Genomic DNA, 22,254 nt, shown 5'->3' with positions numbered 1-22,254 from the left:
AAGGGCCTAGGGTAGTTTCTCAAGCAAGATATTTTTTCTCCGATTAGTAAAAGTTCAATTTTTCGTTCCTCATCTTCAATACATGAGTAGAAAAGATGACAGACAAAAAATAAAACACTGATAAAATTATATTATGTTTTTTCTTGCTAATGGGTTAATACTGTCGAGTGATTTGATTAATGGTCAGCGACTAAATTCGTATTACTTATCAGATATTGTAACTTTATATGTTATCACCCTGGGAATCACGCGGTTCGTTTCAACATGAGAATTTGATAGACCTCGTTAAGGTTAGGAGGCATTAAAAGTAAAATTTGTAGGTGAAGAAATTGTACTGTGGTTCACCCACTTGTATTTTAATATAAACAAGAACGTACAATGCGTGTGTCATTCAATAAGTCGTCGTCGAATTCGAATTAGCATGACAGAAGGTTGATAGGCGAAGACTGATAAACTTGATTTGAACAGATGTAATTTTCAGTTCTGTGCAGTTTCGTCGCCACTATAGCGGTCTCTATTATAACCGAAGTATCAAAATGGGTGATTTGTATGGGAATCGAAGACACCAAAAACCGAGGGAGAGATTTTTTAAAAGATGTGATTGTCGAAGCTATAGATGCAAGCAGAAATACGCCGTGCAGTTGACGGAAGCAAGCCACGAAGCTATCAACAGCAAGATTTTCATATGTAATTGGTCTAGCCTTTCATGAATTGACGTTTAAATATGAGTCTTAGTTTCGATGAATAATTTATTCACGCACACGCCGCTTTCTACGGTACAATAATATCAAATTCAGTTGTCCATGTTTTTTCATTTGAAATAAAGGAGCCGAAAATATGGCGATAAAAAATATTGATCTTTATGGCATGTGTGTAAACAGACCGGATGATTCGCGTTGATTTAGGACTTTGTGCGATGTACACATTGGAGAATCCTGAGCACTTATTAAGACATAAAGATGGTTTTATTGTTGTTGATGTTATCTTTGGTGAAATTCACGAGCTAGTGAATATTTCATTTAACTAGCATTTGAAAAAAAGCTTAAGTGGTAGAATTAAAGGAAGATGGCTTTTCGAAGAGATTTTCTCCACAGCGCGTTTCTCGTACCTCCACTGATATCGACAAAATTAAAATACCTGTTTCGTAACTGATTTTGAAGTTTAATTTTCTTTTTTGACTTTTCATTTAATGTTTTATTTTTTTAGATATTTTGGTTTCATGCATTACCTCAGAGCATGTGGCCTTACATTAAAATGATAATTTGCTACCTAATTCAGATCCTTTCAGATACTTTTGTTATGCAAAGTTGTCTTTAACCAACAACCAAATCTCCTCGTTCTTGTTTTCCGAACCACCGAATTTCATTTCTTTTACTTCAAATACTCACCATTCAACAATACTCGAAGATTATAAATCATTTGAGAAATAATAATATACTTTGAACAAAGTTTCCTGAATTCTAAGAAATAAATTGTCGACGTTTTGCAAACTGAATTTTTCGTTTAATTTGTAAGTTCTCGGATGTTTTCATTCATTTCTTGATCTGATCAAATGTACGCGAGTTAACAACTTGTTCAGAAAATCTCCGTGTTCTGAATACATTAACCTATTTGAATTATTCATGTAGTCTTTCTGTAAATTTACAATTCTAAAATGACAGCGCGTAGAAAACAATAAAAACAGTATTCAGGCCGCCACCTGTCATATGTCGTTGTTGAATGTCGCCCACTTTATGAGAGCGAACAAAATCTTTCAAGGAAACATTCGAACTTGCCGAGTGCTGCGTGCGAAAGATATAACTTGAGAGTTGTTCTGACATATCTAAATTTTCGCTGTATTTATTCGATAACTCTCCAAGACTTAAAAGGACATCAATTGCTCGTTTTTCCAATTGCTTTATTGCCATCTGGGAGGGCGAATGGAGCCCTTCAGTCGTGGATTGAATCACATCAGTGAACAACCGAGCAACAACTCGAGTGTTCAGACACCCAAGCCATCGCTTGCGGGAGAAAGCGGCGATAAGGGTCGAAGGATTATCATCAACGTTAGTGGACTACGCTTTGAAACCTTCGAACAAACGCTTTGTCAGTTCCCGGAAACCCTGCTCGGTTCTTCGGCAAAAAGGGATTTCTACTATGACATTGAAAACAATGAATATTTTTTCGACAGAAATCGCTCATCGTTCGAGGCCATTTTATTTTTTTATCAGTCGAATGGCAAGCTAGTGCGACCTAGTGGTGTTCCCTTCTACGTTTTTTCGGAAGAAGTGAAATTTTTTGAGCTTGGCAAGGAATATCTTCAGCGATTGGAGATAGACGAGGGCTACATTAGCGAGAAGAAACCTGTATTGCCGACTAACCAAACACAGAGGAGGATATGGGAATTATTCGAGTACCCCGATAGCTCTATGCCCGCGCGTTTTCTAGCTATGTGGTCAGTTTCGGTTATTATTCTGTCCATCGTCGTATTTTGCCTCGAGACTCTGCCGAGCATAAGATGCAAGAATGACTCAAGTGGACCTGGTTGCGAAAAGTACAGTGATAGCGATCAAGCTCAGGAAGTTTGGTACCGCGTAATCGAGGTGCTATGTATCGCTTGGTTTACTCTAGAATATGTAGTGCGGTTGCTATCGTCGCCGCAAAAGTTGGTCTTTATTCGCACATTTTTAAATATTATTGACCTAGTGGCGATATTGCCGTACTATATTACACTTCCAATGAATGAAGCCCGGGTCACGTCGTTAGCTGTACTTCGAGTCATTCGACTTGTGCGAGTTTTCCGCATCTTCAAGCTCTCGCGTCACTCCAAAGGCTTACAAGTCCTCGGTTATACTCTTCGCTCAAGCTCGAGGGAACTAGCCATGCTTATATTTTTCCTGTTGATCGGAGTAGTGCTGTTTGCAAGCGCTGTTTTCTACGCCGAACAAGACAGCAAAAACAGCCAATTCAAAAGCATCCCTGATGCATTCTGGTGGGCAGTGGTTACTATGACAACGGTCGGGTAAGTCAAGAATTTCCTCATTTAGTCTTTAAAGCTAAATTGATGACCAACCAATTCTTAGTTAAGTATTGATTCTGACGCTTTTATGGAAGTAAGCCTCCCTGTTCTGGCAGTGCAGAGATTCTATTTGTGTTTTTCGTCGTACCTTACTTATATCGACAACCTGTCACTCTTGAACTAGGAACATACGGCTTATATTACGAGTTCAAAATTTCCTGAATCTCAATTTAATTACTTTATTCAAGGAGCTGAAAGAATATAATGTTCAAAAATACGTGACAAGAACTAGAAACGGGATGTCGTAAATCATTGAACAATATGTTTGACTGAAATGAATGGTCCACCCATTCGTTTCATTAACGAGAAATGACGTTTTTGAACATAAAATTGTTTATTTAAAATTAATTCTGTCTTATCGAACGCTTCGATCTGTAAATCATTCAAGAATATTTTCACCATAAGACGGTTACCAGCGCGATCGAAAAGCAATGAATTTCGCTTAAGTATAATTACAATTTTATAGCAAATATGTTGTACATTTTAATTTTAAAAAATGTCAGCGATATATCAGAAACCGGCCAGTTTTGTTCATTTGAATTAAAACGACTCGAATGTAAGACTGAAAGCCTTTCCATAAAATAAAATTCACCAGTAGCAGTTTAATTTTTTACTAGAATTTAATTAAACTAATGGACTTAAAATTTGAGACGGGCTTTCATTTAAAGAGATCCCGATAATTGTTTTTGAGAAGAAAATATCTACGTGTTGTTCAGGGAAATAAACTGCTGTGAGACACGCGAAGAACGCCGTTTGTTTTTAAGACAGAACAGTTAGAGGTTGAGCAATGTTTCTTTTGTCTTGTGGTCTCAGGCCGACTCTGTCAGGGTCAGTCTTTATTAAGTCAACAAGACATGCAATGAGCTATTCACATGACGTCGATATACTGGTACATATTAATGTTTTAGGAATATTCTGTCCAATTTAGAAATAATTGGATGAGAAATTCCAAAGTCTGCAGTCAAACTGGAAAGGAACAATTTGCCAGTCAGGGGAACTGTTTGAATCGATTAAATGTAAATTGCAGACTGGGCAAGCAAGCTGTCGTATTACCTTTTCATTACGTTGTGCAGAAGAATACACATGCTGAATTGGTTTTGCTTGAATTGATGGAACTTTAGGAATTACATCAATCTGAGTGAGGTCAAGTAAGGTGATTCGTATGGGAAGAAGAAAGCATCACAGAAAAGTGCATTTAAAATTGAAAAAAAAAAAAAAAAAATGCAGCATGGGATCTTTCAATTTCATTCCACCGACAAATATATGTTGCCATCGTTGCTATCAGCAAAACGAGCTGCAGTGAAGGATTATGGGAAGGGGCAAAGAAATTTCTCTTCTCCCTCCCATGCGCCTGCAGTTCTCTTGATTGATGAGTGCTTTTGTACGTGTGAGAAATCATCATTTGAAGCACTATATATGTTGCATTGTGCGCCTTATAAAAGTTCCACATAACAACACGCCATCATGTTTTTAAATTTTAATTGTGATCCAATTTTTGCAAATTTTTTCTACCTAAAATTTGTTTCAGTCAAACCTGGAATCTATTACCATGATGAAACTTTGAACTCTGCGGTGGAACCCTAGTGCGCAAACATTTAAGCGAAATAAGCTCTTTACAAGTACTTTATGAGGCGTCGCTGTCTTTTAGGCTTAGCTATTGAAAATTTTCTTTTAGTCGGTATACAGTAATGCTGTTTTTTGATACAAAGCAAAACTCCATAATGTGTACTATATAAAGAAGCAATTCGAAAAAATGCATTTCTTTTAGTCTGATCGCACAATTCTCTCACTTTCGTTTTTCATCTGCAAAACAAATACTTAACTAATAGGTCCAAAGTTGCCGACTGTGGGAAGTAAAAGGTATTGACGTTTATTAAAAGAATTCTTAAATAGTGTACGCCAATCAACATCTCAAAGCGAGAGGTTTATGATCAAACATTTTAAAGCATCTTACAGAGAGTTCAGTAAAGTATGGATATATCGGTGAAGTCCTTAATCAAAATGCGAAAAAACGTATTCAAACTTTTGACAATGCGACCTTGATTAATAAACAGCTTTTAAATTAAGCACTTTTTAAGGTCTTCTGTCAGTCATATTTATCAGTGACAATTTTCTTTGGTTAGCTCAACCTCTAGAACTCAAATTTTATACAAATAGCGAACCGGAAAAATACTGACATACGAGAAATATCTGTTAAAATCTTTTCTAGAATTGTCTATTTGAAGTGTTATTGACAAATGCCTCACTCTGCACATTTCCTATTGTATAATATTGTACTGTTTGTCGGACGCTTTGATTGGTCAAGAAAACAGTAAATAACCTGCATTACTTACCTCCCGTAGATAACTGCTATTATTGTGTACAGAACATGTAAAAATAACATTCTTACCGTCTCAAAATGCGTTATTGGTATCTTGAAAGTAATTGTATTGAACATACTTTAATAACAATATTGTCTCAAGTAAATATTTCAGTAGATATCAACCCAAAAGCGACTTTAAAAATATAAGCCCTCCACCGCCCTTTTCAATTATTCACGACATCAAAAGAAACCGCAGAGCTAGTGAGTAACAACAATCTTGCTAGGAAAAGAAAATTAGTTGTATCCTTTTCGCAAAGTCGATATATGCCTGTTCTTTACACAAGCATCTGCATGTGAGGGGAGGGATGGGGAGTTTGTAGGGTAAAAGTACGCAATAATATGATCTAACATATGATATTTATTTTCCACTTCGTCATGCCTTAGGTTAGCATTTTTCCTATTTGCGGCTGAAGTAAATGTTAGTCTTCTAATCTCAGTATCTGAATATTATTTGATAAACTTGTAAAACTTAGAATAATAAAATGGTCATGGAGTTTCGTTTATGGCAGAGCCATGGCCTGTCCGCACAATCTTTGAATTACGTCAAAATTATGTGAAACCTGCGAAGATATGATTGATCTTCGCAGTTATGTACACAACTTAAGCAGCTATGAGATTAAAGCTGTAAAAAAATGCAGGCTTGAACGGGATTCGAAGTCAAGGGCTCGAATCTCGTTCAAAACTTTTTCCAGGCTTTATTTTCACAGCTGCCTTAAGCCATGTATACAACTGCCGTGATCATTCATGTCTTTGCACCTTTGCCCGCAGTTCAAATATATGATTTCTCATATATTTACAGTTGCATTATGTGAAAGTTTCGCATTTTTGACGATGACCGAGCATAATTGGCTATATAACCTGTTTAACCGATCTTTTAGAAATTCTCCTTAAATTCACTCCATCGATGAGTTCCATTGCCTTTCGGCAATAGCAAAAGTCTAAGAGCCGGACTTTGTAATATTAGCATTTGAAGACACGGGGCCTCTAGGGGTCTGGAGAGAGCACTGCATGCCAGCATTTTCCTTTCTTGCTTAACATTTTCAGATAATTAAATCAAATTTTTGATAGAGATTGTCTTGTAAACTATACAATGGGCAGAAAAAGAAGAAAAACTGAACTGCAGGAAAATGAAGATTTCTAAGTTAGTTTCCTTTAACCCTTTGACGCCCAAGTAGCCATATACGGCCACTTAATGGTCGTGTTCTTTGTACTTGTGACGTCATCAATTTAAATGTCACCAGATATTATTGATAAGCAGATGGTAGTACTAGGCTAGGCCTTTCCCCACAATGGTCAGGTTTATAGATATCGACGACATTCCGACGTCGCAAATCGAAAAACAACGTTATCAGTTTTGGTGCAAAAACGGTGGTAAAATGGTCCACTATGCCTATGATTGCATGCAACGCAAAAGGTAGCCAGAGTAAAGGGGCCGAGAAAAAAAGAAAGGAAATGGGGAACAAACAAAATTGAGAAGGGTTAATGGCAAAAAAAAAAAAAATTAATTGGCTTATGCCCAGAATTGAAATACTGTTCAATTTTGTACCTAATCCTCGAAAAATCTCTCCTTTTGGTAAAAAAAGCTTTCTTAGCAAAACTTAGGCTTATTTAGCGTCATGGTAGCCAAAAAATCTGACTAAACGGTTAAAAACGGTATTTTTTGGCGAAAGTTTGGTATTCAAAGGGTTAAAATATTAAACCAAAATAAACATGATATATACTAGTTATTCAACGCTTTGTAGTGGTATACCATGGAATATCCCCCAAGTCACTAGAATTTCCCATGCCATAGAAAATACAGTGGACAACACAATCAATGTGATTGGTTGTATTTTCTATGGCTTGGTGTAAAGGTTTAAGTCTGCATACGAGCCAAGTGGCCCATCAGGTCCGAGCTTATCCCGGTTTCAGTAGCATGAAGCGATTAGAAGTATTTCTACTCCGCCTGGATGGGATGCCAGTCCATCACAGGGTTACCCCCAGCATTAAATTCGTCGGTACCAATTTATACACCTGGGTGGAGAGAGGCGCTGTGAGAGTAAAGTGTCTTGCCCAAGAACATAACATGATGTTCCCGGCCAGGGCTCGAATCCGGACCGCTCGATCCGGAGGCGAGCGCACTAACCATGAAGCCACCGCGCTTCCCAAGCATAAAAAAAAGTATTCAGTAATGTTTACATTCAGTTCATTGTTTCATTACAATGTTTTGTTTCTTGGGTAGATACGGGGACATGACACCGCTGACGTTTGGAGGTAAAATTGTGGGTTCAATCTGCGCCATTTCAGGTGTGCTAACTATAGCTCTTCCAGTGCCAGTTATTGTCTCAAATTTCAACTACTTTTACAAGCGAGAGGAAATTAACCAAGCTCTGGAAATGGCTGAAAATGGCGAGTGCAGCAGAGAGCAAAATGACGACGACGTCTTCAACGGACCCGTCACTAGTCCCTCCGGGCAAATGACTGTCAGTTCACCCAACTCGTTTGGACTGGAAGAGGTTCGAGTTAAAACTGAGACGCCTGTTTGATCACGTAGTTGTGATGATGTAATCATTTCCAAGAGTGTCCGTGATGGCCAACTGTTTGCTCCAAGTTTCATCAAGGCGGTACATTATAAAAATGCACTATTCAGAGAGAGCTTTTAGAGACGAGATTTGAATATTACCAAGAAGCTTAAGAGGCTAAATAACTACGTCGGAACCAACATGGTGAAATAAATGATCACTAAAGAACATTACAACTGAACCACTGGTAGATCACATATATTTTACAAGGTCGTTACCATGCTCTGCAGTGTGTTACAGCAAGAAAAGATTATCATCTCTTGGTTACATTAAGGGGACATTATATAAGAACTCCCGCCATGCTTTATTGGCATAATGAGAATTTCAACACGTGCACGATGCTGAGCTATGTGCGTAAAAAGTGCTAATTTCTTCGGGATTTTCAAGTTCAGCGAAGGACAAACTTTTAATCACAGCGGATGTCTGGCAAATAGTTTCAATGTATGTCACTTCAATGCGTTTATTGGAACTTTAAAGAACATACAGTCATGGAATTTGATATTGACTTGAAATTCCAATATAGAGAAATGGTGATTTTAAAGAATGAAATCTGGAGAATTAACATTAGTCTTCACTATAACAAAATAATCCTGTCCAGGAAACATTTTCTCACTGGCGGTGTTACGGACATTTTTGAAGCTCAATTTTCGGGAGCAGCTACAGGATCAGCAACACAATGTACAGTTTTGCAACAATTTTAACTCGCTATGTGGATTGACATAATAGCTATTAATACCTAATTCTTGGAAACAAGAGAAGATGAGTTATGCTTCAGCCCTCACCCCTCCTCCCTGGGTCCTTCATCTTTCCTAGGTGGAATGTAATGGACCGCTGGATCATAACGGAGTGATACTGATGGTGAACTGATTCATATTTTCTTTAAATGAATAAAGTAATACATACTAATTAATTCAATTTTAAAGAATAAACTCTTATTGTCGTTAATGATTACACATAATCTGATGATTACCCCGAACCAGAGTAAACAAAACATTTCTTATTGATCACAAGCAAACGACAAAAGGTTAGATCAAAGTCCTTTGGTACTAGCATAGATTTCGGGTACATAGAGATATGTTTGGTTTCATCACTGTCGAGGAGAAATTTCGCTCCGTGCGCTTTTACCTTTTGAACGAAAGATGAATTGGAGCTCAAACTGATAAGTGTACGTTTGCTAAATCATTTAGAATGCTATTTTCGAACTTTGCTGAGCGACTAAACATACTTAAAGAAAGTGAATAGCGATTATTTTGAATTTTAATCAATAATCAAGTTTCGTTGGCATCCCTTATTTTATTTTAGGTGACCGGGGATGGGGTTAGTTCGGGGCAGAGGGTGCTAACAACAACAACAACAACAACAACAACAACAACAACAACAACAACATAACAAAGACAATAGCATTAAGCATAAAACCAATTGAAAGGCTGACCGGACGGCTGAAAAGGGTTAATTTAAAAAACCATTAAAAAAAAAAAAAAAATTTGGGCATTAAATTTACCCTTTTCAGCCCTCTGGTCAGCCTTTCAATTGGTTTTATGCTTTATTTTACACTGCTGATCCTGATCTAAACCAAGATCCGGCTTCACTCCGCTGCTGTTTGTACAAGTGGTCCTTGCATTACAGTTTATCCAATATTCTAAGGGATATGTAATAAGCACAGTAAACATTGTAAAGGCTTTCGTGCGGTACCTTAAAGCAGTACAGGTCATATAAGAAAAACGGAAGGACCTGAGAAATGTAGTGATGATAAAAGTAAGCCAGACAGACGGGAAAAATTTATGCTGAATTATGCACTCACGTGCGTTCTACATTTAATTATGCAACGTGCACCTCTCGTTATTATAGCGGCACTTCCGGCCCATTACAGGCCTCAAATTAAGACTCCAGTGGATATTTTCTGAAATTTTTGTCGCAAATGGGCAGTAATTTCATTGTTTCCTGCTAGCTAGTCCCAAAAGGGCTTTATCTCATTGATATTTATTTATTTATTTTTATACAGCTATACGACATTATTTAACTCAAGTTTTATTGATATGATAATTATGGTCCCACTATGTAAAAATTCCTTGTTATACTGGTCAGCTACCTATTAGTCTTGTATGCATACTTAACGTGAAATCATCACGCAATCTTTGATGGAAGTTGGAGGGGAACAGTAACGTGACAGACATCAAATAGCTGGAGCTTAGTTGAATCTAACGCGCGCTCTTATTAGTTGATTTATGGTCACGTGGCAATGGCTTAAAATCTAGATGCCTCCCGGCGGGCAACAATTAAGAATTTTTGCCCGTTCATTCACTAACCAGATCAGAGGTTATTTTGATTTCTTCTTGCCTTATTACTTTACACTAAACGTCAGCTATATAACAGAACACTTAATTACTGGTTCCTTGGGAAACAGTTTTCTCCCCTCGAATCTCGAAGCTTTCCACGACTTCGTGTCAGGAAACATCGAGATTCTCAAGGGACCAATGAAGCGTATTATGTCTGTCACATTGGTGTTTCCAAACAACAGCATAAACAAATAAGGCCTCTGTGACGCCATAAGTCTTTCGCCTCTGTTTCATAATGAGGCTAAGTGCTTTGCGAAATAAAAAACCCTTTTCAGCAGCCTTCATATTGAGGCATAAAGTCATTTCGAATTTCAAAGTGACCTATTTTATGGTGGTTCATAGCTTTTAAAATTCTATTATTATGGATCTGATTTTCTTATTATGCAAGTGGGACCAAGCCATGGTGGCCAAAACGTAGTGCAATAGTCGATTACTAGGTAAACATACTTTTTAAAACGTTGTTTCAATCTGTACATAGTTTACAAGAAGACCCGACTAGAGAATTTTATTAACATTGACAGGCTTTGCGCTGTCGTCAATAGGATGTCACATTAGTTTCTGCGGCATTGTGGCGTCAGAGAGCTGGGACATCGGAGTGGGGAAATCGTTGGCTTTGTTGTTTGATATCTAGTTTATTAACCTCGTCATAACTGTAAGATAACAGCAGCTTCAATAAATAAATTTCCCGCTGTGCAAGCTAGTTTGATGTAATACTTCTGCCAGTGCATGAAGAGAAAGCTTCTTACAAGCTTATGATATGAAATGATATGCTGGATCCGTTTCCAAGTCACTACAAGTTGTGGCAACGAGGAGCGTTACCCTTTTAGCCATTTTTTCCCCACTGCACATGTATGCTTTTAAGCATACGTACATGCCTCGTGGCCAAGTCAGGGAGATCAACCAACCTAAAAATAGATTTGGTCTGACTATTTCCTCCTCTCCTTGATTGCGTGCGTAAAAAAATTGGTAACAGATGCTTCGAGGATTTAACACATTCTCATTTTTGTCCCAGTTATCACATATTCTCTCTCGTTTTCTACCTCCCTTGTTATGATGTTTGAACATTCAGTTACTAAAATTATGGCGGCGAACTGAAACGGCGGAAACTTATTAGTATGTTTATAGCCACCGCAAAGAGTGTGGCTGTGCGCTTGAAGGAAAAAAAAATCAATGTTTATCTAACACATTTTTCCTGTTGATTTAAGGACGCCTCTTTGGGTCAACAAGTGTCGGATGAAAGCCAGTATAATAAAGCAAAAGTATTTCATAAGACGTCAAATGTTATCAATTTTAATACATCCAAAATAAAAGCGATAATTAGACAACAGGGCTTTGTTGGAGGGTGATAAAACAGCAATGATCTGATTTTTGTCAGTTGTCATTTTTGTCAGCTGTCAGTAACTGAACCACATGTGGCCCACAAGAGCAGTCGGATAATATAAGCCCTAAGACGGGGGGCAAGGAAACAGCACTTGAAAGCTCTTTCCTTCTCAATTAGACACTGTTTCACCCCGTTGCCATCCAGAGTATTGTGTTACGTCGCGTTGGTGGACTAAATCAAGACCTATCAAAATCTTGAAACTTCTATTTGAACAGCGAGCGGAAACGTTTCGTTAAGGAACTTGCTAAAGCAGTGTCCTTATTCAAGATTAATAGTTGGCGTTTTCACATGTAACGGTTTGTTAAACTTGGTGGTTTTGAAGGAACGTTAGCGGATTGTATATTGCAGTTTTTCGCAGTCGACAAATCGAAGAGGACCAGGAATCGAAATCACAACCTTGGTAAGTCAACATCTCAACACATTACAATTCAATTGTGTCAGATGAATTAATCAATTATACCGCCATTGTGAATCATATTAGCTGACTGTTCATATTAGAGTCACAGAAAAGTTTACGCATTCGTTCATGCTCACATGCACGACCCGTGGCAAAAAGAAATATATATTAGCATATTTCTTTCCGGTTAAATAGATAACGTACCGCAAGTCACCCTAGGTCACGCTAAATCACGCAAATTTTTTTTAATTTTCTTCCTTTCTTGCGCCTGTGAAAGTTGTCGTTGATGACACCATGACTATATAACAGACAGAGCATTAATGGACATTCTTTATCATGCTTTCTTATTTAACAGAATATTCCGGGAGATTTCTTTCCAAATGGGGCCAGAGAAAAATTATGTTTCGTGGGTTGAATCTCTGTTGACCTCACAGATATTACTTAGGTTCCCTTCAAACATTTCCAATTTAGTTCATCCATCCCTTCTTTGACTTAACTTAAAATGGTACTTACACCTCTTTAAGTTATGAGAAATTTTAATTTCGAAGTTCACTAGAATGCTGGTCATTCTTTTTAAGTGCCTAACAAGTGCCACCATGGCAATCAAAGCCAAGGAAGTTATGCTACTGGTGTGGAAGTCTCAGTCACATTTTGGCCAACTTCAACTCTGTGTTTGGTTGATGTCTTTTTTGGCCACCTTGATCGGAATAGAGATACTTCATTCCAGAAAAGATAATTTCGTTTGCAACGGCACCGTGGAGCAGAAGAGCATGCAGTGTCCTGACAACCCCTCACTGGGTGTTCAGTTAGTTTTGACGAGAATTTATGGCGGCGGTTTGTTTGCGATTTGGTTTCTGTACACAGTTTACATCGTTCCTAGACTCTGGCGGTTCCGTAGGAGAGAAAACAGAACTCCACTATGCAGTCTATATCTAGCATATTGTTTACATCTGTTTGCAAAACTTCTCTTCAACGGTGCGATACTTTTCATTTACATTTTCTATGCTCATCGTTCATTCCCGGCCCGTCTGCAATGTGTTCTTCAGAATGGGACACAAAATGCTATTTGTACTGACAAATTCCGTGTGGAGAAATCTGTCATCCAGACTACGCTGCTGTTAGCACTTGCGGTTCTTACATTGTTTTGCCTTGTGGAATTCGCTTACATGTTGCATCTTATAAGGTCGAGAAGCAGAACAGTCTTCATCGGAGACGAAGCTCAACGAACTGAACAGCTCGACAATGGATGCTGGTGCGAGTGTGTAATGCCAACGGATCGACAGTTCAGCCTGTTTCGCCTTCACTTGAGGGAGATATGTCAGGATCCTGTCAATGCATTAAGAATGTACTTTGATGACATGAAGAAGTTCTACTTGGAGAAAACCGAATATATCGATCACTTCTACTTGGAAAACACCAAGGCCTTGAAACTAGACGACATCTTCATAAGACCAGTTTTATCAGAAGCTAGAAGCTCAAACTCTATTATGAGAAATGCATCTGTCCAAAAGGAACTGGAAAACTGCGACGAAATTTCTAGCATTTTGATAACTGGAAAGGCAGGAACTGGGAAAACTACTTTTGCACAGAAAATCGTGAGAAGGTGGGCGAAAGGAGAATGCGCAATTTTGACCCTGACCAAGATTGTCCTTTGGCTGGACTTCACGACTCTGGAAGACACAACTTGTACTGTTTCCCTCGAGGAGTTAATCAGCAGTCAACTTTCTTTGAATCTTCCTAAAGAAGAACTCCTCGATTTTGTGAAAGACAATCCCAAAACGATTCTAATCGTTATTGACAACGTCAGCGAATCACATTTTGATTGTCAAGAGACCGACTTTGCCGACAGTTTTGAAGAAAGAATGCCTTTGTCGGTTATGCTGAAGAAACTTGTTACAGGAAAGATATTGAAGGGTGCTACACTTCTAACGTGTTCCAGACAAACACACAGCAACTCTCCAGATTTTTCCGGCTTTAGAAGTCGAACAAACATCATGGGATTTTCTCCACGGGAAATTAAGGAGTATGTTAAGGTATATTTTGCAAATGACGGTTGTGACAAAGACGAGTTGGCCACATTCGTGTTGGTGGAGAGTTTAACAGACAATACGCTTTCCGTATGTTGTGTCCCATTGCATTGTTTCTACATGTGCTCCTTTATGCAGTGGATCCGTAACTCTCACAGAGCATCTTCATTGGAGGTAGGAGGGGACATTCCAGAGACTGTCACTGAACTTTACAAAGGGATTGTACAAATGAGTATCCAGTTGCAGCGGTCAGCATCTGCACCGCTCAATTTTGATGAAACTGCAGACTTGTTACCTTTACCCGGTGCTCAGGAGAACTCAACAAGGACTTCAAGCTCATCAAAGGGAGCTGCCATGACAGACACTCAAGTTTCAATCCACACTGAATTAGAGTCAAGAACACAGTGTGTTCCTCTTCACTCATTACTCGGGATTCCCACAAAAGTCTGCTTTCTCGCAATGAAAAGTGTCGATGAAGAGAATTTCACCTTTGGTGGTGAAAACCTTCGCTCAATTTTAACGCAGGAAATGATTTCCATCTACTTCAAGCCGATTGCGATGCCGAAGGATTGCGCGGAAACGCATTTCGCCTTTCGAAGTGATTACCTTCAGGCGTTTCTAGCAGCCTGCTTCGTTGTCTCAGACCCTTCACTAAAGAGGTTTGGAAGCTTGGTCGAGCAAGTTAAAGAAGGCGATTCAAGTAGGCGAGACGACATGCTTCAGTTTGCCTGCGGTCTTTTATTTGGCGAATCACAGGCTTCCGACAAGAAGAAGAGAGAAGCTATTCATCTTGTCACGGAACTAGCCAGCGTATTTCAACCTGGCAAAAGGAGACAAAAGGAACTGCAAATTGTTATGATCAAGTGTGTTGCCGAGGTTAAAAATGAGAAACTGTCACGTAAAGTAGCAAGTAAGATAATCCCTTCTGTGGGGTTTCCTTGCTGCGATGTTGGAGTTGAGGAATGCTCTGCTCTTGCGCGTGTGCTTGGCGTCTCTCCATTTGCGTCCATCAGGCTTGTCGATTTATCGGATAACAAGATCAGTGTCATGGGCACTCGACAGCTGACTCAGAAGTTGCTGCTTCCTGGTAAAGGCCCAACCGAGGAGTTAAATCTGAAGGGAAACATGTTGGAAGATGAGGGACTCGAGGAATTGACCGAAGCTCTCAAGAAGAAGGAATGTCGACTGAAGATCCTAAACGTAGCTGCAAATGACATTACAAGCTCAGGTGTGTCGAAGCTATCTTCAGCACTTGAATCAAACACATGTTTGGAGGAACTGAACCTTAGCTCCAATGAGATCTGCAGTCAAGGAGTTGCGCAACTTTCCACGGTTCTCCGGAAAGAGAAGAGTAAAATCACAAGGTTAAATCTCTCCTGCAACAAGCTTGGAGATGACGGGGTTCCTTTTTTGGTGTCAGTTCGACAAACCTCGCTCAATCTGGCGTGGAACAACATTGGCATCGAAGGCCTTCGTTCACTGATCTCCATATTTCATACCTTGCAGAACCTGGAGCAACTTGATTTAAGTGGAAATATCATTGAGGCAGTTGGGGTGGAGGCTCTGTTACCCTGCTTAATGGTTCCAAGTTGCAAACTAAAGTGCCTTGAACTAAACCACTGCAAATTAGAAGATGAGGGAGTCATCCATTGTGTAAAAGTGTTAACTTTTCCGCAAAATCAAATGACATGTTTAGGCCTCGCTGGTAACAGCATCACAAACGAAGGAGTTCGGAAGATAGCAAAAGCCCTTAGTTCTCCAGAATGTAAGGTGAAAAGTCTAAACCTAAGCTGCAACGTCATTGGGGACGAGGGAGTAGAAAACCTTTCACTAAGTTTGGGTAGCCCAAACTGCAACCTTCAAGAACTTGATTTGAGTCATAATCAAATTGAAAGCAAAGGCTGCAAGAGTTTGGCTGCAGCAATCAGAAAGCGCAACTGTTTGGAGCGATTAGATCTCGATGGCAACCATGTCGGTGACGAAGGAGCGACGCAATTACTGTCAGCACTCAGGATCCATAACTGTAAGCTTCACAGTTTGATGTTGGATGGAAACGAAATTGGTGACGGAGGGATCGCTGTCCTGCCGCATGCATTCAGAAGCCCCCACTGCAAGCTGGGCCGTCTTCACTTAGGAAGAAACTTGATCAGTCCTTACAGCCTTGAAACTTTTAACGAGGCATTGAAGAGTCCCTTCTGTCACTTGGAACAACTGATTTTGAGAGACCCTGCTTTAAGTGAATCATTTGAGGCAAAGAAAAGCACCACAGGCACTAAGCTGACTTAAAACTTTCCTGTACCAAAAACGTTTGTATTATCCCTCTTGACAGATGGTCTGGATAGGGGTTATCATTTAACCTTTGTCTCGACCATCAATAGAAGTCTCAGTCCACTTGTCAGCTACGCGTAAATTTTGCAGATCCCAGATCTCCCATTTCTAAGCTGGCACTTAAAATTTTGCCCATTTCTCAGTTAACAGTTTCAAAACCGAATCCAGACCATCTTCACAAGAGACCAAATTTGGAAGTTTTGTTAAGTAAATCTTTAATTTGAAATACATATAGTGAAAGAAAAACGACAAGATCAGGTATTTGATCAATAATTGTTTCATATTTTTTTGGCTACGATATTGAACAGTGACTATAAAAATAAGTTTAGGTTGTGTGCTCGGTTGGTTCTTACTTTTCCCGGCTTGTTAGAACTTTTAACATTTTTAATAATTAGCGAATGTAAGGTTTTTTGAGATCAGTCAAGGCTGATAAGATTTGTAGAGACCTTGATGATTCCATTATTCTATTTTTCTTATAGAGCGTTTTCATGTGACGTCACAGCAGCCATATTGGTGTTCCAAAACAATGAAACGGCGGCAATGTTGGTGTACCAAACCAGACCTGTGGGAGTTAAATTCTTTTCTCATGTAAACACTTTCTTTTGTTCCAATAAATTTGCATGGCTGCTGGCCACGTTAGTGAAAACGCTTCATGATAAAACTGCCTTAAATAACAGCTAACGTTCTGTACATATGTTGTGCCGAACACAATCGAAAAACATTTTCAGTTCGTTGTGTGAATGTGTAGAAGATGTCCAGACATCAAGCAAGATCCTTGTAATGCAGATAACATTAATGATCATCAGCATTATTCCTTTGCTGTCGCTTGCGTTGATATTCAGAATTGTGAAAATGTGAAATTTACAAATTGACGTCAGTTTTTCATGCGTCCGTCCTGTTATTGATCACGAATTTCGTCATAACATTGTCAAAGTTGTGGATCCGCAGACTACTTTTGACAATGTTATGACGAAATTCATTGTCAATAACAGGACAAACCCATGAAAAACTGACGTCAATTTGTTTTTTTTACGATAACAAATTGTCAAATTGTCCGCTTTCGCTCGTTGACGCATCGCATAAATTATGAATTCATTTGTCTGTCCGCTTATTGACAATGAAAATTAGCCAATAAGCGCGGGAGAATTTCTGCAGTTATCGTAAAGATAGTGACTGCAATTTTCAAAACTGGTAATTGTCTTGGTGAGATCATTTCTTACATTTAGAAGAAGTATGACCTCAGTCATCAAAATCGTGTTAGCGTACAACGTTTTTGAACTTATTACATGAAAAACCCTACATCCTACAAAAGATCCATTGTTTGGAATCTTTTAGAACCATCCGCTGTCAGCCCGCCAGAGATCATGCTAAAAGGGCAGAAAACAGCCTCCCGCCCTCAGAAACTTGAACTTTCGTGAAGAGTCACCGCAAGTGGGTCCCCAAATTGACTGTGATTTCGTCTTTTATTGATTTTATTCATATCTTTTTTGCATTTTTCAATTTTTTATTATCATATTGACATTTTTCGGCACGGCCCAATAAGCTCTATTAGCTTTAAAACCCACCGTGTTCAAATAAAAGATGTTGTTGTTGTTGTTGTAGAAATGACCAACTTGAAGTAAAGGGTGCTTTCCATTATGCCAAACCGACCGGTCAGAAACCAGTGGGAATACCCGAGGAAAATGGAACGACAGTTTCCGATCAAACCGGGGCAACCAAGAGGAATGTCTTACCATTTTTCATTCCTTTTCCGAATTCCCTACATAAGCGAAGAGAAGTACGGCAATGAACCCGTTTGTCAAAATTCGGTCGGAATATTCCGACCGAAATAAGTGGACCACCTCCAGAGGTGATCGCGAATATTCCCGTGACCTTTCCATTTGACTTTCCGGAATTTTTGGCATAATGGAAAGTACCCAAAGTTTTGAAAGGTTACAATTTCTGGTAACTAATTAATCCTAGTGCAGCTTAAATTATGTTCCCAAATCTTTTACATTGGTAATTTATTAGGTATTGAGAAGTAGCTTACCCGGCATGCTCTTTTGTCTCTGACGGCCAATACTGTGTGCTGTTAGTAGTGTAAAACGAGACTGCGGACCGTGGTAAAATGAAGACCAAAGGTAAAATGCAGACTGTCGACTTTTTAACTGAATCATGTTTCCATTTATGTCATTGAAAGCTCACCATAAACAGCCTAACCGGAGCGTTATTCAGGCTAACCTGACTGACGTTCAGGCTAAACCGAGTGAAAGTTTTTATATTTTAATTTTCTTAACGGATGCGAGGAATCCCTGTACAAACTAAACCAGCATCACGTGGATTTTACAAAACGACACAAATAAATTTCAGATCACTCTCAGTCAGAATTGTCGACCTATTGTAGCTCCTGGGGTTTTTCTTCTTCCCACCCTTCAAGAGCGAGGCTGCTAATATCCTAAATTCGCTAACTGGAGGCTGGAAAAAGATCTTTTCAACCTGCGAAGGCACGGTTTTCACTTGTTTATATTCAGCCAAATCCAGGTTACTATTGTCGAACCAAAGACAACGAGATCACGTTCCTTTACTCCGAGTTAGAGCAAAAGGAGTACCTCGCTCCAAAATGGTCCTGTTCTTTCCATTATTCCTTCAATAGCCAATAATAATCATCATCATGGCTAAACAAGTAAATGAGCAACCTCATTCAGGCTCTCAGAAAGCCTGGGAACGAGATTAGTAAATGATTTTACTTCAAGCCTCCCATTCGCTGAAACGGGTCACGTGGTACAATCTTCCCAGTCCACACTCGCCAAAAAGCCATCAAGAAATCAAGAGAAACAACCCTCCACTGGTGTAAACCAGTTTTAGTTTATTCTCAAGACTTGCAGACTGCTAGTACTAAAATATAACTGTATTTCATGATCCTGATATTTGATTACATATACATTAAAGATAACAAAATTGTTGGTTTCCATATTTTACAAATGATATACAGTACGGAAAAACAAAAAAAATCTTGTTCTCATTTGTGAATAAATATAGAGATACTGCCTGTGAGGTGCTCCTTTGCAACTTGTACGAGGCAAATTATCCCACATAGTAACAGCTATTAAATTCCGCTGTCATTTTAAGCTATCATTCGACGCACAACCTAGTCTGTTGCTTACTTACCAGATGCATTAGCAATGAACGCAGTTTCAAATCTATAAAAGTCCAATCGTTGTAGATATGTTCAATATCAAGTATACGACTAACTTTAAGGAATTACAGCCAGTAAAAACACGGATAGCATACATTGAGATCACTAACAAGTTCAAGTCTTGAGGCGTGATACAAAAATGTCTTAGACAAGCTTCGCATAGTAGAGATAAATATTACACGATGAGTAGTTGGGTATGTACTACAAATTCATTTGCTTCCCGTTATTGCCTGAAGTCTCGATAAAGAACATCCTTAGCAAAGAAGCATACAAATGTCTCCACCTTGTTCAATGCTTCCAAAAATTCATTCCACCATATAAATGAACTATAACGTCCAAGGGCTTGTCAGAGTGCCCGCTTCAATATATAACAAGCTATTCTACTTATTTACGTATAAAAAAGCATTATAATGTTAATTTATTTCACGACGCTAGGGTACAGTTGCAGGAGTCTGTGAAGTTTGGAACCAGGCTTCATTATATTCCAAAACTTTACGGACTTGACCAAGTGACATACAACCCAAAGCCCAAGCAATCTCCTCCTAGTGAGTTAGTACAGTGAAACATATTAAATGCTAGTTTTCTGTCCCCCGTTACATGGCCAAGATATGGAGAGAAAATGCTGTGTAGACTTAACCTGTATTAATGATTGAACTTACACATACGAAAAACTGTGTGTTCTCGATACTCAGGAAATGATAAATGAATTTCTTTGCAATGTTGAGCTTTAGCACTCTAGGAAGTGAAAGTATTAAGGTCTACAGGATCAGACCATGTTCAATGCCTAGTATTAACAGAAAAGCAAGCGGACGAAAGAGATCAATTTCTGCCTCGTAAATTATGTCTTATCTTGCTATTCAAAATTCTGTACAAATCAGAAGCTTGACCAAGATTTACTGGACACTTAAAAAAATTCTTCTGCATCACTTTCTTCACTGACGAGAAAAACAAATTGAGATTTAAGCCAAAGACGTCCCACACTGATGGCGTAGGTATCCAGTAGCGTCTCTGATTGGTTGAGCTCCAGTTTAACCATTAACAAACCCTGTACGGGCCTCTGCAGGATTACGTCATCAGTATGAGATTTTTATTTCAGATCTCGAAAGTCTCTCCCTCAGTAGCGACTAAAATCCTACCACAAACGATTACAACCTGATTCAATGGGTGGAAAAAATACCAACTATACCATCAAATTTACTCACAACTATGAAAACTGTACTTAGTACCTAATACTTAAATTACACCAATGACAAAAATTCACTAATCACGTACCAAGCTAAATATGGTCAAACTTTGTGACGTAATAATTTTATACCTCCTTCACGAGAAGGTATTCTGAATTCATTTCAACTCGAAACAGTACAATAGTTACTTCAATTCATTACAAAATTTTATTAAACCACGCTCGCGACTCTCTCAAAATGGATGCTAGTAGCCTTGGTTGAGTTGTGTGATACCAATTTTCACCTTTACTCAATCAAAAAAGAAAACCAAACAACAATTTCCTTTTCTCGAAAATGGATTATTTTAGGTAACAAAGACAGAGAGTTATAAAATTTATATGACTATAAAAAATAAAATTTGACAAGGGCAAACAACAGAGAGATCACATCGAGGTTCTTCAGTAGCATTGAACAATCGAACAACCTCTGAAAACGGGTAAAACTGATCTCAAAGACTACTAGCAGCACATGCTGGACGGAGCGTGAACAATTTCAATTAATTAATTTATTATTCTGATGGAATTAATCATATTCACAGGTCAGGCATTGCAAATTACATTATACAAAACGCTCGAGGTATTTCATCTTTACACAAGCCCAAGAACATTTGCTGTGGCCAATCTCGAGGAATCTCAGACCAATTCCTTAATAAATCTTTTGTTACAATTCCATAAAATTAGGTACTAAAACGACTAGTATAGTTTACAATACCAATACCCTTGTCTAAATGAAAAAATAAATTTGTATTTATAATTTAAGCATACTTGATATATTGGTTAATTTTAGTAAACCATTCATATTGGACACCTGTAGAGAACAAGACGGAAAATACTGTCCTTAGCTAAATTTTTCACAAAGTTATCCACCCATGAAATCAAAGCAATAAAATCCACTTAGTGATCCCATAAATTAGACCGTCTTTAACCCTTTACTCCCTAGGAGTGCCATTTGGTACACAACAGCATAACTTTGTGAATATTTGAGAGATTTCTATGAATTTTTGCCCTGAAAATTGTTTTGTAAAGATCTGCTCATTCAAGGCATAAAATTGTGACCCCCTCCTATCTGAGATATGGTTGACCACCACCATAATTTTACAATTTCTTTTTTTTTTTGATGCACCTGGAATGCAAGACTTGTTTCACACCATGCTATGCACTAAGACCTGCTAAATAAGCTACAGTTCAGGGGCATACCTATGATATTTGAGAATTGATACGTGTTGGAAGCTTTTCAGTTTCACATTTCAAAACAATTTCTCTCAAAATGACTACCTCCTTCATAGCTGCTGATGTCAGTTCTTAAATAAGCTGATCAGTGGCTTTCAAATGGTATACAGCGGTTTTCAATTGAGTGTCGTAAAACCAAAACCAAACCAATTTCTTACCAATTAGACTACTCAGCCA

At 38.6% G+C, this 22,254-nt stretch overlaps 3 protein-coding genes across 4 annotated transcripts in view; 2 read left to right on the top strand and 1 right to left on the bottom strand.

The window, feature by feature from the left end:
* Positions 1-1,464: 1,464 nt before the first annotated feature.
* Positions 1,465-11,013, top strand: LOC110043894 (potassium voltage-gated channel subfamily A member 2-like). The gene is made up of 2 exons (XM_020749402.2): positions 1,465-3,001; positions 7,642-11,013. Exons 1-2 carry the CDS (start codon positions 1,920-1,922, stop codon positions 7,943-7,945), a joined length of 1,386 nt encoding a protein of 461 aa, XP_020605061.2. The 5' UTR covers positions 1,465-1,919; the 3' UTR covers positions 7,946-11,013.
* Positions 11,014-11,767: 754 nt separating this feature from the next.
* LOC110043892 (NACHT, LRR and PYD domains-containing protein 14-like) lies at positions 11,768-18,816 on the top strand. Its single transcript, XM_020749401.2, has 2 exons — positions 11,768-12,098; positions 12,674-18,816. Exon 2 carries the CDS (start codon positions 12,692-12,694, stop codon positions 16,406-16,408), a length of 3,717 nt encoding a protein of 1,238 aa, XP_020605060.1. The 5' UTR covers positions 11,768-12,098; positions 12,674-12,691; the 3' UTR covers positions 16,409-18,816.
* A 459-nt stretch (positions 18,817-19,275) lies between these two features.
* LOC110043906 (liprin-alpha-1-like) overlaps positions 19,276-22,254 on the bottom strand; it is a 28,914-nt gene continuing 25,935 nt past the window's right edge. For both annotated transcript variants that reach the window (XM_020749414.2, XM_089289548.1), the window contains exon 31: positions 19,276-21,655. The gene's annotated coding sequence lies outside the window, so the exon portion shown is untranslated. The remainder of the gene's footprint in view (positions 21,656-22,254) is intronic.

The sequence above is a fragment of the Orbicella faveolata genome, unplaced genomic scaffold (genome assembly GCF_042242905.1).
Source record: "Orbicella faveolata isolate gen_17 unplaced genomic scaffold, um_ofav_v1 contig_2, whole genome shotgun sequence".
Classification (NCBI taxonomy): domain Eukaryota; kingdom Metazoa; phylum Cnidaria; class Anthozoa; order Scleractinia; family Merulinidae; genus Orbicella; species Orbicella faveolata.
Note: the sequence above shows the minus strand (reverse complement) of the source record. Positions and strands in the feature narration are given on the sequence as shown.